This window comes from Nilaparvata lugens, chromosome 11 (genome assembly GCF_014356525.2).
Source record: "Nilaparvata lugens isolate BPH chromosome 11, ASM1435652v1, whole genome shotgun sequence".
NCBI lineage: Eukaryota > Metazoa > Arthropoda > Insecta > Hemiptera > Delphacidae > Nilaparvata > Nilaparvata lugens.
This window is the reverse complement of record NC_052514.1, coordinates 15,908,627-15,924,773: the sequence shown is the minus strand read 5'-3', so window position 1 is coordinate 15,924,773 and position 16,147 is coordinate 15,908,627. Positions and strand designations below refer to the sequence as shown.

The following is a 16,147-nucleotide window of genomic DNA, read 5'->3' as shown; positions in this document are numbered from 1 at the left end:
AAATTATTATCTACTACTTTTTATGTTATCTGTTCAGTACAGTACTTCCAATCAAACAATTTCTCCATACAAATTATTCTTATAGAAGATCCATCCAAAAGGTGACAGATGAACTAAATCAATCACGAATTCGACGACTAGCTAATTTCCAGTTTACTTTTCACCACTGCAGAATGCAATTCTCTTTTTCCTTCCCATAGCTCTTCTCAACTTTTCCAGATGTCTTCTCCTTCCCACCATCCTTTCCCACTTCATTCTCTTCCATTAGATTCAGCGTCCTTTCTTTATTTTCTCAGGCTTGAAAGTCGTGAGCCTCCTTCCTGCTGGACCAAGTCCCTGCTCAATTATTATCTCTCTCTCTCAGATCTGCAAGTCCCTCACAACCCCTTCTCTACTTAGAACTTGTCATGACGTCACGGTTATGGCGTCACTGGAGCCTCCATCCTTCTCCAGCTATATAACCGCTTGCATAGCTTATTACAGGATCATTGTTTCTTGTTCTTGTGCTGGAAGAGGTTGCTTATTTACGGTTAACTTCAGTGCGTTGATCGCGTTCGCATTTTCTGGTTTTTTGAAAAGGAATTTCGAGCAATTACTGGGAACAGTCTGACTATGATAAAGGTATGTCTTCTATTTTACATTAAATAAATTATGAGTTATTATTTATTTCCTGAACTTATTGAATAATCATATTTTAATCCTGTACGTATGCCGTATTGACTCCAGTTTTTCGAGAATCATAGTAACAAAATTTCAATAGAGATGAGAAATTTTTCTAAGACACATAGGAATGCATCTTATTTCATCCATCTATTTACATTAATCAATTCAGTCCACTATTTCATATTCGTCAAATTGTAACTTTATTAACGAATGCAAATGCAATGCAATGGAAGCAAGGCATTGACAGAATAGATATCAGGAAGAAGTTGTTTCAGATAATATTGAGATTATCTCATTTCTACTTAGCGAGCTCATAATGAAAATGTGTGATACAGATATGGAAGTCAAAGAATCTTTAATAAATAAATCATTCAAGGCAGAATATACAAAAATAAAATTCTACTGCAAATACAAGACTGTAGTATGATAATATTTATGATATAGTGTAAGAATTTTGTTTCTACGATTGGTGTAGAGTGAATAAGGAATCAGATTCTTTGGAATATATTCATAGGAAAACAAAGGTTTTTCATGAAAATGAATACAGTATAATCAGGGAGTTTCTAAGTTAATTACAGTCCGATTTATAAAGAGAACAATGATCATTCTATTATTCCAGTTTTATGTGATTTTAGTGATATCCTGTCTCAGAAAGTGATTTGGGATGACGAATTTTAGCAATAATTGGAATGTGAACTATAATTTTTATGATTGTAAATGATGAAATGAATAGATAAATTATCAAATTTTCTAAAAATTAAATAAATCTACTTTGGTGTCTCTGTTTTCAGAATTTTCAATTGTTCAACACATTTTCTATGAAATGAAGGATTCTCTTTATAATATAATGCAATTGCACTTACTGTGGAATATTAGTTTAGTTTTTGGAATATTACTAGTTTTCAAATAGTCCTCTCAAAATAACAATTGTCAGAGAGTTTCTGATGATTTCTTGATTGTAATCTTTTCCGATAATCAAGTAAATTTCCATCTAATCATCCATTCACAAAATCGCCCATATCAATATTGCGGCTCTGTTAAATGTTATATAGATGAATTTTATTGCTGAATTTCATTCCAGTAAAAAACACGAATGTGAAATTCATCTCTGATATTGAGTAACTTTTATCATTCCAGCAGACTGTATTTATTTTTCTAATCCTGCAAATTTTCTCAAAAAATCAAGACCAACTGTTATGATATAGGAGATGGAACAAGTCTTTTCGAAAAGGAATATTGAAATTTTTTTTTATATTCCCGAAAACCCACCACTTTTCAAGCAATGTGAAATCAAACTGACACTATGACCCGGTTGCACAAAAGCCGGTTAAATTTTAACCGTGATTAACTTCACGAGAACCAATCAGAGAATGCGTTTTTGATAAAACGGCTTCTCTGATTGGTTCTCGCGGAATTAATCATGGTTAAAATTTAACCGGCTTTTGTGCAACCGGGCCAATAACCTTCAATTCAAAAATCACATGCACATTAGGGTGAAGCAATAGTGCACTACTTGATCTAATAAACTAGCTGTGAAAGAAACCTCACATTATAAGCTCAATTATTGACATTTGTATACCGAATAAACTTGTACTCCTACAACGAAATAGATTAGTCAACAGTTCCCCCCTGTGCAATGATTTGCGTTTTTTTGTGCATTAACATTCAACGATTTAATATTACTCAACCTTTCATGAATGATATTTTCATCGTATATTCATGCAAGTGACATTCAAATTGTAGGAGTAGGTACTAAACACACCGGTTTATGAATAATGAAAAGCTGAATAAAATTACTCTAATAGACATGATTTATATTGCATGATATGTGCACTGAGTTTGTATTGCCCTTTAGTCTGAATTGTGTAGGAGTATTTATTTCAAAACCTTTATCCAGATACATAGGCTACACGAATTCACAACAATTCATAATACTGTTTTATGATGTAAATGGAATGAATATATTTAAATACCGTAATAGGCCACGTAACCTATGGGAATGAGTTTATTAGGCTTGCAGTTAACTGTTTGTAGAATTGTCTAATGATTTCATCATTCTCTTGTTTGAAGATGATCGTGACTACATAAAGCCGTTTACTGATTCACGTTTTGCAATAAATGAACTTTTGCCGGTTTGAAAATGTCTATTTACTATCTTGTAATGGTGATTGTCGATAAATTTGCTCTTCGTTCAGTATTATTTTATTCAATCGTTAGGAGCGACTAATAGTGATTAACAATCGTGAAAAGTTCATTCAATGTAAAACAATAATACAGTGACTTAGCCGATGACAGAATAAAATAGTGAAATTAATGTTCTATTGATAAAGAGTGAGAATTACGTTTATTGGAGTCTGTTCAATCTACTTGTTACTGCATTACACCTATATGCCTTAGTAGCTGTGTAGAAAATTGTAGACTTAGCTTCAGAAGAACTAATAAACAAAAATATAAAAATAAAAGGTAGAAATTGTATGTTAGAAATGGTGGACTTCACTCCATAAAAACTGATAAGTACATAAAAACTTATATGTTTTCTCTGATAAGTACAGAGCGTGCTGAGTACAAAACTGATAAGTACGTAAAAACTGATAAGTTTTCTCTGATAAGTACAGAGAGGAATATACACAGTAGCCTACATATCATTTTAACATTGAATGAATCAGATAAATTCCTTAATTTTGATCGAAATTATTGAAAAGCTTATTTCACTTGAAAAGTAGGCTACAAAGTTTCAATTGGATTAGGAGATTTATCAATGTCCTCCATGGGAGATAGGCTTACCTACATACCGTAGCCTAACTCTACCACAACAAAATTGAATATCATACGTGCAAGTTTTCTCTTCTCATCTATTTTCATCATTTGAATGAATTAACTGTACCGTTTTTGAACTTGATGTAGAATAATTTAATCATTCAACCCAGTGCTGTTTCTTAAACAATATAGGTTCCCGTAACACCTATTCAATGCCGGGTCTGGGGGTATTCAGGAGGGTGTACTAACTACTCCAGAAAAACTTCTTAAAGAGTCTCAAAAAAGCTGTTTGAAAGCTATTTGGGAGGAAGGGAAAATAAAAAAGTTAAAAAATATTTAGAGGTTTTTTGTCCCAAGATGTACCGATACGGCGTACCAGCGCTTACCGTCACTAAAACAGCACTAATTCAATAATACTAATACTAAAATAAATTAATACATCAATACTAATTTTCTTCTTCTTCTTTGGCTACGCCTTATCCCAATCATGATTATGGGGTCGGCATTTCCGTCCTTCAGCCGTCTCCTCCACAAAATCCTGAATTAATACATTAATACTAATAAAATACTAAAATATATTTTAGATTTTCTTATTTCAATAATTAGTTACCTTTTCAATATTGCAACCCTAGGTCAATTACATTTCTAGCTATAAGAATATAGTTTTATGAGGAAACGTTCACGCAAATCACCAAGATTATGAAATTGTGGAACTTTCATTTCGATAACATAAATTATTTATATGCTACGATACCATGGGATTTCTGTTGGCTACCGTACCTCAAAACTAATCACCAGTACAATAAAACCGTATCAAATACCATGAATAGAATGGTCAGCAATAGTTTAATTACCTACTTGATTAGTTAATCGTAATAAGTGAATGTAACTCCATTTATTTTCCATTACAACACAATGATGGGTTTAGATAGTTATTAGATAAGTTGATAGTTATTTAGGTAAGTTAGGATAGTTGTTCCGGTCGTACCAATACAGTTTCGTTTGGGCAAGACAGGATCAACTAACAGTTAGCGTATATAATATATTGCTGCTGGTTTTATGTTATGTAATGTCATACAGTTAGTTATGAGCTGCAACATTCTCTTGTTATGTCACTTTGTAAGTTAGGTACCTTTTTACTTACATATATAATACAGTTAATAGAGTAGGTGTCCACTCCTACGCTCATGTATGGCTTGTAGCGATGACATTTAAAAAGTTTGCAAGAGATAATATCGAGTCTTACTCCAATGTGTGTCAGATATTTAACAGACTGTACTAGGTGATTGTATTAGATACCTATACCTAATTATAATTACCTCTACCCTATTACCTATAATTTCCAAGAGAGGTAGCTTACAGAAAAGGCTGTTGCATAATTTATTGATTCATTCATACAATAAGTACCTACATCATCAAAAATTATAGGGAGAGAAAAAATAAGGTAGACTTGTGCTTATTCCTCTCTCAAATTTAGATAAGGTTACACATAGTCTGAAATAGGTTTTTATAATTATATTGTTGCGGCTTTCTATACTAATAAACACTTAAGGCGATAACAATATTATTACTAATATAATTATAATTCATTAATACTTAACGCCAGTTTTAAAAATCAGATAGACAATTAGGCTACTTAATCAGTCCAACTTTTTCAATTTTGTTAAGGTTACATATCAGTTTGTGACTTTCAATCCCACTACAAATCCTTATCCTCCTCCTATAATGATTTTTCCAATGAAAAATCTTCAAAATTTGAAGATTTAATATTTAATATTATTCCTACAATCTTCCAACTCTAATAAAAAGGTTTCATCATTTATCAAGTTTTACACTTTAAGTGGTCTGAGGTAAAAATAGAAGTAGCCTAACAGAATCCTGTCTTCCTCAGTTGACATTACAGTAGCCAAATGTTTGTCATGTCAATATTATTTTCTCATTCCACTTCAAAATTTTCCAAGCCTTACCGTGGCTTCCTCTTGACATGACTTTTCCCCCGACACACTCCCAACTTCAATACCCATCATTCACTATGATTTGTTTGTCATATGTAAATTTCCATAAGAGATTGGCGTTTTTCCAATAAAACGTTCCTCTCATGTTTTCTTCTCATGCTCTTTCCCAATATTCTTTCATCTGAACATATCTATTCACAATGTTCCCACTCATTTCCATAATAAGTTTCCACACATTTGCATGAAAATTTTTTAACAAATCTTTAAAAATTTAATAATTTTTTAACAAATATCAGGCTACTACTATTATTCGACTAATTAATTTTCTTCTATGAAATTTTCAAATAATTTCACTCTTTTCCATAATAATTATTATCAACAAATATTTATCTTTTGTTGCAGTTGACAATATTATCGGCCATACTGGGCGTGGCCACATGCTTACCACGTGCCTACCCACTCACGCAGGAGCAGCTGGCTCAATTCGTGGCCGCACAACAGACGGCTGCAGGTCCATCTTCAGCACCGCAGCGACTCATCTCAATAGTGCCACGGGCCAGACAAGCCTACCAGGAGCCAGACCCAGCCGCCGCCTACCACAAGCCATCGCAAGCCATCTACCAGGCGGAGTCGGCAGCAGCCTACCAGGATGACGGAGCCGCTGATCCTTCCGCCTACCAGCAACAGCCGGTCTACTACCAGGCGCCAGCCAGGCAGCCCAAGCCGCAGCAGGTCGCTTACATCGATCCCAGCCAGTACAAGAAGTACAAGCTGCCCAGGCCTAGCCCAGCCGGACTCGCTAGGGACCCCAAGCAGCCTGCTGATGACTATGACGTGAGTGCCCTCATTTCATCCAATATTGATGTTCACAATAAGTCCAGGCAACGAAGACATAATAGGGGAAATAATTCATGTATAAGCCAAAATTGGTACAGTTGTACCAATAATTATCCTATTACAATTATTCTATTTAAAATCTATTGTAAATAGAATCAAACAGAAGATGATTTAGAATTGGAATTGACAGTCATTTGCAGTTGCCAGCAGATTTTTTCAATTTCTAGTTTTTTTTCCAATCATTTAACATAACACAACTTCCAAAAAAGTACCACATGCTTAAGCCCAAAACGGTTCCAAATCCAATTTAAACGATAGTCCAAAAAGCAATGAGGATTATTTTTTTGCTGAGGATTATACCCAACATTAGCTCCAGTCTTGTAAGTGGGTACCGGTAATGAAACTGATGATGATGATGATATTTGATGTTATACTATTTATATAAAAAAAATTCACAGAAATTGTGATTTCTAAAGCACATGATGTGAGAAAGTGTTACAAAGTTTGAGGATGGTTTTTAGAATAAAGAGAAGAAACATTAATTCCCATTGAAATTTGAGTAAATTGGAATAATCTATTAGGAAATCATTGAGCATTGAACATTGCCCAAGAAAGAAACTGTATTCATTTTCAAGTAAGATTGTTGTAGCTATCACACAAGTTTTAGCTAAAAAAATGCAATGAACTGATCCCATATGTACTGAAATATGTTCTATCATGTAGGTTACTGATCCAATGAGGTCTAAATAAAAGAATCCAGTTTTTTCAAACCACCAGGGTTCCTTATTCTTTTATAACTTTTTGTTTACTTTTTCATGCTCTATGCCTTTCAGATGATTCTAAAAAACTTGTAATAATTAAAGATGACGGTCTCAGTTATAATTGTCTTAAATCACCAGGGTTCCATAGCTCTTTCACAACTTGCTCAATAGGTGGCTTCGGCTATTACTCATAATAAAAGGATTAGCAGTTTATGACTCAAAATAATCTCATTTTACGAGCTCGGCGCCAGTGCCTTCAACTACTCAAGGACCTATAATCACATTAAAAAATCACCGTTCGAAGGCCATATGACCATTACAAGAGTAGAAGATGAGTATTTCTGCCCTCATGCAAAAAGAAGAAACTTGACAATGGAAAGACGACGACGCAATGAAACATCTTCTCGCTGGTTATTTGTAAGTGGAGAATGGAACAATGCATCTGTAGGAGCATCGAATAATGAAAAGTTATTAGGTGTGTTCTTATCACGGCTGGTGCTTTGTTAGGATTATCCTTACAATTTCGGTCTTTTGATATTGAAAACGTGGACGAAGGATAGGATACTCTGTAGGCCTACACATGCTGGGTTATTGAACCCGCATTTCCTTCAGGCATATCATTTCACAACATAATTTGAGAGAGATGAATAGGCGTAGGAGTAGATTTTTATAGAAATACCTACTATTCTCCTCTCATTCAAAAGTTGAATATTACTACGTACAGTACGGTAATTGAAAAGTTATATAAAACATTCTGTAATGGAGTAAATGTATCAAGTAGTAAAGTTTAAAATACTTTGGTATGGGATTTTTTTACAATATTCATTCAAGGTAACATTGTAGTAGCCTACATTTTAACGAATACTGTAGGCCTACATAACAATATAGTCTAATGTGAACACTCTTTCAAGTCCTTGGATTATTTTTTTTTTTTTACAAAATACTACAATCATAATAAATCGTGAAATATAATGATAAGATGAATTGTAAGTTAAATTGAAAATGTTAATTTATAAGTTTCATTGACAGTAATTGAATTAAATCCAATCTATAACATTTAGATAAGTAAAGCGATTTTCAAATAAGATTGGAATAAAACCAAATTTACAGCAAAAACATCCTATCATGCTCTACAAAGATTAAAAAGTTGAAATGAATTATTGATCAGTACTCTTTTACTTATCATTGAAAAAGAGTGAGTAGCCTTGAAAAAATCGAAAAAAAATATTCTTCACTTTGAAATTGAAAACAGGAATTTCATTTACATATTGTTCAGATTTCATATTTCAGAAATCATATTTTTTATGAAAAATGAATTGAATTTTTTCAATCCCAATGATAATAAAGTACCAAACACTCAGTTAAATCGTTTAAAATACCCCTTCTGGGTTACTCAGAACCCTAGACTCAAATGGAGATCCTTCAACCTTTAGACACAAGCAACTCTCAATGTCATTCCTCCCATAACCAACTCACAAGTCTTCAACCTATGTGGAAACCATCCTTAAAAAATACCAATTCAATGACAATATTCATACATAATTTATCTAATTTTGTCCTACCGTTCTTGTGAGGTGAAGTGTCCTCTATTACTATTATACGTACTTCAGTTAATTCTATTCAATTTCAGACATTCCCTCACAAAACCACCACATACTAATTATCATGGACCTACTGTAATCCAAGCAGCTAGGTACTCTAGCAACACCATATTTTGTCTGTCCGTCTTCAATATATTATTCAACAACATTCTCAAATTAGTTCGTTCAACTTTGATCCCAGCTCTGGACGTGGTGATAATTTTCACGCAGAGAAACAAAACATTAGAAAGTTGTCTTGGCTCGTTGGTCGATTGACGGTCGGCATACCGACTCAATCGGTTATGAAATAATAGTTCTCAAACTTCGTGAAATATTATTATTAGCCGAAGTCTCGCCCGCTCTAGAATCTATCGGATCATGTAGCCGAACGGTTAACGTGATTTTGATTGTGTAATATGACGGTATTTCTTAAGGTTGAAGAAAGTTGGATAACCGAAGCCATGTCTGGGGATCGGGATATCATGTTCAACGTCCGTCTGCGAAATCTCAACCAACGCAAATCTCACGTTTTATTACCGAAAATTCAGAAGTTCTAATCACCTTCCAGCGAGAAATCGTGGCGTCTGGCTTGCAGATTTTTCAGTAATTCGATTTCAATACATCGCGCTATCTAATCCTTACAAAAGCAATTTCCAACTCATGCCGATCTTATCTTGGATTACACTCATACCTTCACGTTTTCCTTTAGTCAGCAGTAATGTAACTTTCAGATTTTTGTGAGGGAGTGGGAAGGATGATAATGAGAGATGAGTAAATCAAAAGGTGGGTTCCAAACCACCGGGAGCGATGTTTGAACTCGAATGTAGTTTGAACGTTTGATATTCGATTGGCTCTACATTAATTTAACTTCCTGGTGGATCGAATCTCACTTCAAGTGTTCTGAAGGGTAGTTCATCAACTTCACCTCTTCTTTCGGATTTGAGATCAGATTTATCAACAATTCCAAAAATATTTCTTATTGATTGATACCAGTTTTTTTAAATCCTTCTTTTCAACCCGATATCCCGAATCGTGTTTGCCAAGGATTCCAGGGAAGCAATTTCCCAAGTTGAGCAATAGAAAAGCCTTATGCCTAACCTGCGACAATAATATATTATTCTCATTTAATAATTTTTCAAATACATCACTCTTCATTTTTATTTTAGTCCCAAATCATGGAAAACATCCCACTCCATGAAAGCCTGAGAGAGAATGGAACATCCCGAACCATAATAAAGCCATTTGAGGAAAGATTATTCCATTTCTCCTTTTTAGCTTCTGAATATTGATTTAAAAATCCTGTTATTGTGAATTTATGTACAATTATCAATATTGGGAGCTTTTATTTCCGATCTGAAAAATGAAATCAGTTTCAGATTTAATGTCAAAATTGCAAAACCCAAAAATTTACTCATTTTTTTACTTTTGCAGCCAAACCCCCAATACCAGTTCTCGTTCGACATTAAGGACGACGAATCGACCAACTACCACAACAGGAAGGAGACCCGCGATGGCGACAAGATATCTGGCAGCTACAGCGTCGTCGACTCTGACGGATTCATTCGCACAGTCACTTACACCGCTGACCCCAAAGAGGTAAGGCACCAAACTGAATCTTTTGCCTGATTTCAATGGTAAATTTACATTCGAAAGTTCAGTTAGCCTAGTATATTGAATGCTCTGTATGTAGTACAGTATATTGAGCAAGTACTCATACAAATACGAGTTGCTATACTTCAGATACATAATAAATTCTTAACTATATATTGGTATATATAGTTGAAGGGTGGACGAACAATCCGTCACATTCTAATTCTAACATTATTTCAAGAACAATTTTCCTAGTAAATCTATGATCCATACCCTTTTCATTATGAATTTTTTATGTTACAAAAATATTAAATTATTTCATCCATTCCTGAGTGAGATCTATCGAGGTATCAAGCTAATAAAACAACATACTTTAGCCTAAGAAATGGCGAAAAAACAAGTGTTTCTACTCTAATTATTTAGGTAAAGTAGTCTACAGGAAAAAAATAAATATCAATCTTCAAAATCTTCATGAAGTACTCTACATATTAGCAGAAGAGTTAAAGTCTCTCAAGAGGTTATTAAATCTCAACATTTGGCCAAAAACATCACCAGTTGTTAGGTTATAACTGGATATGAACGGAATAAAACTTGTTGTTTCAAACCTAATAAATAGGTACTAATCAATCGTAAAAGAAATACCGTATTGTCCTTAGAAACTTTAAAATCTCCACCAAGTGGCCGGTTCAAATGTAATGTAAGCCTTATACACCAATGACAATGGATTTTTAATAATTGAGGTACCTATGTTTACTCATTACTCATAGCCAACATAGGTTGTTTCAAACTTGACGAATCATGATCAAACGTAAGATAAATATAATCAACAAGAAAATTAAAAATTCCCAATATGATGTCTCAATTTAGAGCAATGATTTTGACAGAAGACTATGTAACAATAATTCTGATAGACCGACATTGTTTTAAACCTTATCATTCGTGATCAATTAGTTGATAGAAATATCATCGACAGAATAGTAGAATGAATAGTAAATTATGGTCCCGGCTGAAGTATGACAGGCCTATTGACAGCTTAAATTATATATTCAGGCGGTGGGACCTTCCACAAGGGACTCCCCACCAACAAAAGCCATACGAATTTACTAGTAGAAAATTTCTACGCTGATACATGTATGGAATTAACAAATATTGATTAGATGTTTACTGAAATAGGCCTACATTGTTTCAAACCTGACACATATTAACAAATACTGAGAAAAATGTTCAACAGGATCTCCAACAAGTGCTTTTTTATACAAATTTCAGTAAAGGTTTCTTTAATGGAGATTAATTCTATTGGACTCTACCAGTGTGGAAGTATTGATAGACAATAAGAAGGTGTAGTTACACCTCCAACTTAGTTGGGGGTACTCCACCCAATTCAGTAATAATTGAGCCGTGGATGCTTTTCAGACAGCCCAGTAATTTTAACCACATTTTGAAACGCATTCAATCGATTTAATTAATAAAGTTTATAAAATGTATGTGTTTTGGTGCAGGGATTCAAAGCTGACGTGAGCAGACAGCCGACTGACATTGTGGTGAAACTGCCCAAGCACCCGACTCCAGGCATTGCTCAGCAGTACCAGCTGGCTCCCTCTTCACCCTACACCGCTCGCAAGCAGCAGACTCAACAGTACTTGGAGGTAAATACACAACAAATTACAAAAATCATCACAGTAGTACAAAGATAAACTCAACAGTATTTGGAGGTAATTACACTCCAATTTACAAACACCATCACAACAGAATAAATATAAACTCAACTGTATTTGGAGGAAAGTTGAATTGAAATTGCATAAATTATCACAAAACCTCATGGAGTTAAAACTCCACAGTAGCCTATTTAAGAGTGAATATTTATTTATCACATTGTGTACAAATACTTAACATGAGGAAAGGCACAACAGGCTCATGCCCAAAAACTCTCATTTCCAATTTATACTATACTGTCCAAATCACAATGTTGGTTATGTCACTTTCACTTTTCAAAATACAATTTACGCTCTTCAATACTCAGATGATCATAAATTTAATATATTAATTAGTAAAGAAAAGATAGCATAATGCATCAAACATTATGCAATTTTTTTCAATGATATAATTGAAATTGATAACAAAAAACATCACTAACCCGAAATTAAACTCGACAGTATTTGCAGGAAATATTCTAAATTAATTGAAATTTTGATCATCAATAGTTTGAAATGAAACTGAATATTACTTGGAAGTAAACTTATCAGTACCGAAATATTTTTAAAATGATGTTGAAGATCTCAAAAACGTTTGCATCATCTGTGGACTTTTATTTTACTTGTAGAATTTTGACGACTGTATATTAAAACTGCATTAATGAAACGTTTTGCATTCAAGAGCTTTCACTTTCAAAAATATTGACATACGTTTTTAAAGAATTTTAATCGTTCAATCATTGAATAATTTATTTAAGGTTTCAATTCAAATCTACTTATCATCTAGAAATCGCTTACCTTCTACATCAGTTTTCATCCTTCTAATACAGTTTACTTACTGTATTATTTTTTTAAGACTCAGTAATGTAATTTTGTGTGAACAGTCACTGTAAAACTTGATTTTATCTTTCGTCATACTGTATTCAATATTTGACTTTGCCTATTGTTCTAAGAATTTAACAGCAATAAAATCATATTTATTTATCATAAAGTGATGCTTCTCAGAAATGGCTACAATAAGAAAATATTCTATTCTTATTAATTCCCCAAATTTTGATTTTGAGTCTCCAGTTTTCAATTCAATCTAATTTCAATAGAATTCCAATTTTTGTCTTATAATTTGAGTTATTTTTGAATGCGCAGGCTTCAAGTCCGGTTGACGGAAGCAGCGAGCAGCAGTATATCCCACAGCAGCAGTATGTGCCACAGAGGCCAACCCAGGCGCTCACCCAGGCGGCACTAGCAGCCTATGCGGCCAACCCTCACCGCCTGGCGCCCAATCCTGCCAAGTCAGCAAAAGCCTACGCCATTCCTCAGGGTGCCACCCTACTCTACAGACCGGCCCCCGCTGCCGCCTACCACCAATGAGAACCACCACACTGTTTCCAGTGTCAAACAATCGGCCATGGTACCAATGTAAACCCGGTATCTAGTGTAAAATAATCGGCATTATGCATGATAACAATGGAAACCGGTATCTAGATTAATCTAGTTTCAAGTAATCGGCCATGGTAACAATTAAAACTATATCAAAATTAATGATATGATTCTCGTTTGAGGTGTTCAGCCATAGTTAACAAGGTAGCAGAATTGATCCACAGCTTACCGAGCAATATCATAGAAAAAAGATAGCATAGGAAGATATCCCATGCTTAGAGCGTTCAAGTTCCAAATTTCACCGTTTGTTAAAACCGAGTTGTTATCTTTTCTCTGTGGTAATATCATGGAGAAAACATAGCTGCCATACATAGGTTTCTCTATTCTTATTCTATGGTGATATTATGCCATTTATTGAATAAAATCAACTTTGTTCTCCATTTAGAATGGAACAAAATGATTCGAGAATGAAATATTCTTTCATACTATTTTATGATGCCATAAATGATGGTTCTAATTTAAAATGATCGGCATGGTTTCAGATAGGAACTTTCTTCCATTGGTTATGAACTCACTAAATAATATTAGCATGGTCTGCCATGGTTCCAAAAAGGAACATACTTCCATAGGTGATCAGCTCACAACATACGAGTACGTATTATTCAGTAATACTGTTACAGTAGGCTAACTGTATTAAGTAATTAATGTGTATTATAATGTAGTATGTATACAATACTACATTATTTAAATTCAATATAAAACTACAATTTGAATGTTCATATAATATTTTTCAAAATGAAATGGAACATGACTGAATAAAAAATCTATAGGATATAATAATGTTTTAGACTAAAAGGTAGAATCCGTTAATTCAAAATTGAACAAGGCGTCAAAATCCAAAATATTCATAATCAAAACATGTTGAAGAGAACTGTACCTATATTATAAGTCTTGACTTTGAATCAATGAATGCAATATGCAATTTGAATCAATATTTAACACGGTTATGATTCTTGCCATCAGGATTAATATTATTCTTCTAAAACTTGACTTTGAGGCAAGCCCATACAGCTGCATCTACAGCAGAAATTAAATTTCCGATACTCATAATAAAAGTAACTGCATAAACTCACTATGATTACTTACTGAATAATTATAAGTTTATAGGAAAAAATTTAAACTTATAAATATTCAAAAGATTTCTTAAGAGATTTGATACGACGATACGAGTGATATTATTACCCCAACGACTGACTTAGTGGTCACTTCTATTTCCTATAAGTAGTATCCATTGCCACATTTACATATTACATGCAGTATTTTAGATGTAAGTAATTTTTCTTATATTATAATATTGATTCTTAAACATTTATTGAACAAGTATTTTTGTAGTCAGATCTATGGAATAATCAATCAAGCAATTGATAGATTTTGAATATCTTTATGTTATTTCCAAACTAAGATAAAATTGTGATGAAAGGACGACAAAATGATAGAACTCATTTGGTCGGAGTAATGAATAAATTAAATACTGTTTTCAGTCTAGATTGACTGAATATCTAACACGATAGCCTATCTACTATTAATGTACTATTCATTCATTACTACTAGGTATTTTAGTAATTTTAAAAAAACTATTTTAGTATTATTATGATTACATTTTTGTAATAAGACTTTTTCGATAATAAAATACATTTTGATTGTATAATTCAGTTCTTGTTTCTTATTCAATCCTTCCTACTCATGGCTTACCTAGTAATTTGATTATTTGCTATAAATTGTTCTCTGCAAAAAGCTGAAAGACCGAAGCTCTCAATGCCCATTGTCTGAGTTTTTAAGATTAATATTAAGCAAATATTAAGACTACTATTCTCCAAACAAAAGTAGAATTGACAAACTATCAAAAATACAGTTGTTAGTTCCAAAAGTGGATCGTAGACGTTGAATTTATGTTCAGCATAATATTTTAGGCATGAAGAGTCATCAAAGATAGTTGATCAGACGAATTTTAGTGGAACTGAACATCAAGCATCAGAAAAAACATTTCTGTTTCACACAAGACGATGGAATTATAAAGGTAAACATGTAAGACTCCAGATTCAGATATTGGTAATGACAACATCCAGAGCAAAACTAAACTATCAAACAATTATTTACCAAAATGATAATATCAACCAACTACACACAAATAGCCAAAACTACAAGTAGCCAGGATTCGGATGATCTAAAAATACTACCTACTAGTACATGGGACAATATTCAAATTTTTTAATCAATCTATATGAATAAAAATCGAGCCTCAAATTTTGACGTTCAATAACTTTTTTATGTGTGCACCGAATTTGATGATTCTTTTTTCGCTGTGTTTGTTATGTTCAGGAGCAGGTTTATGGCCTATCAAATTTATGATCCGACTTCAGGACTCTTTCCTACGGTCCTTCAAAGTTTACATGTAATCCTTATGGGAGAAGATTTGTGAGCTGGCCACACACAGAAATAAAAATCAGCTGTTATAATCATTGCGTCATCCAACAGCCGTCGGTAGATCTGTTTTTCTATTTTCTTTCTACTGATTCACAAAATTTTAATTCTAATAGGTAATAATGCCGCGGTACGAAGGACGTCCAAACTTGGGTCGTAGAACTCGAAATGCTGTAAATTTAGAATATCCACGGGAAAATCAGCAGCAAGGAGATATACTATTCAATTTCCCAGAAAGCTGCATTCAACTATATCTAAAAATACAAACTGCTGAACAACTAACTAAGCACATAGGAAGTCCATATTGAGATATAAATGTAAATACTGATTGTTGGATGATTTTCGTAATAATATAGTGCATCAGATTAAGCTAAGGCTAAGCACACCTGAGGAGGCGCGGCTTGGTGATACAAAGTGTTGATCTTATGGAGATTGCCTTATCACACCGTTCCACG

General features: G+C 33.5%; 1 protein-coding gene across 1 annotated transcript; it reads left to right on the top strand.

Annotated features, from left to right (window-relative positions):
* Positions 1-481: 481 nt before the first annotated feature.
* LOC111047077 (cuticle protein) lies at positions 482-14,919 on the top strand. Its single transcript, XM_022332747.2, has 5 exons — positions 482-621; positions 5,778-6,209; positions 9,985-10,149; positions 11,643-11,789; positions 12,978-14,919. Exons 1-5 carry the CDS (start codon positions 613-615, stop codon positions 13,200-13,202), a joined length of 978 nt encoding a protein of 325 aa, XP_022188439.1. The 5' UTR covers positions 482-612; the 3' UTR covers positions 13,203-14,919.
* Positions 14,920-16,147: the final 1,228 nt, after the last annotated feature.

Excerpts from the sequence above, each read along its gene's own strand:
- LOC111047077 (XM_022332747.2), top strand. Across the intron at positions 6,210-9,984 it reads AGCCTGCTGATGACTATGAC|CCAAACCCCCAATACCAGTT; the intron begins GTGAGTGCCCTC and ends TTACTTTTGCAG. Across the intron at positions 10,150-11,642 it reads ACACCGCTGACCCCAAAGAG|GGATTCAAAGCTGACGTGAG; the intron begins GTAAGGCACCAA and ends GTTTTGGTGCAG.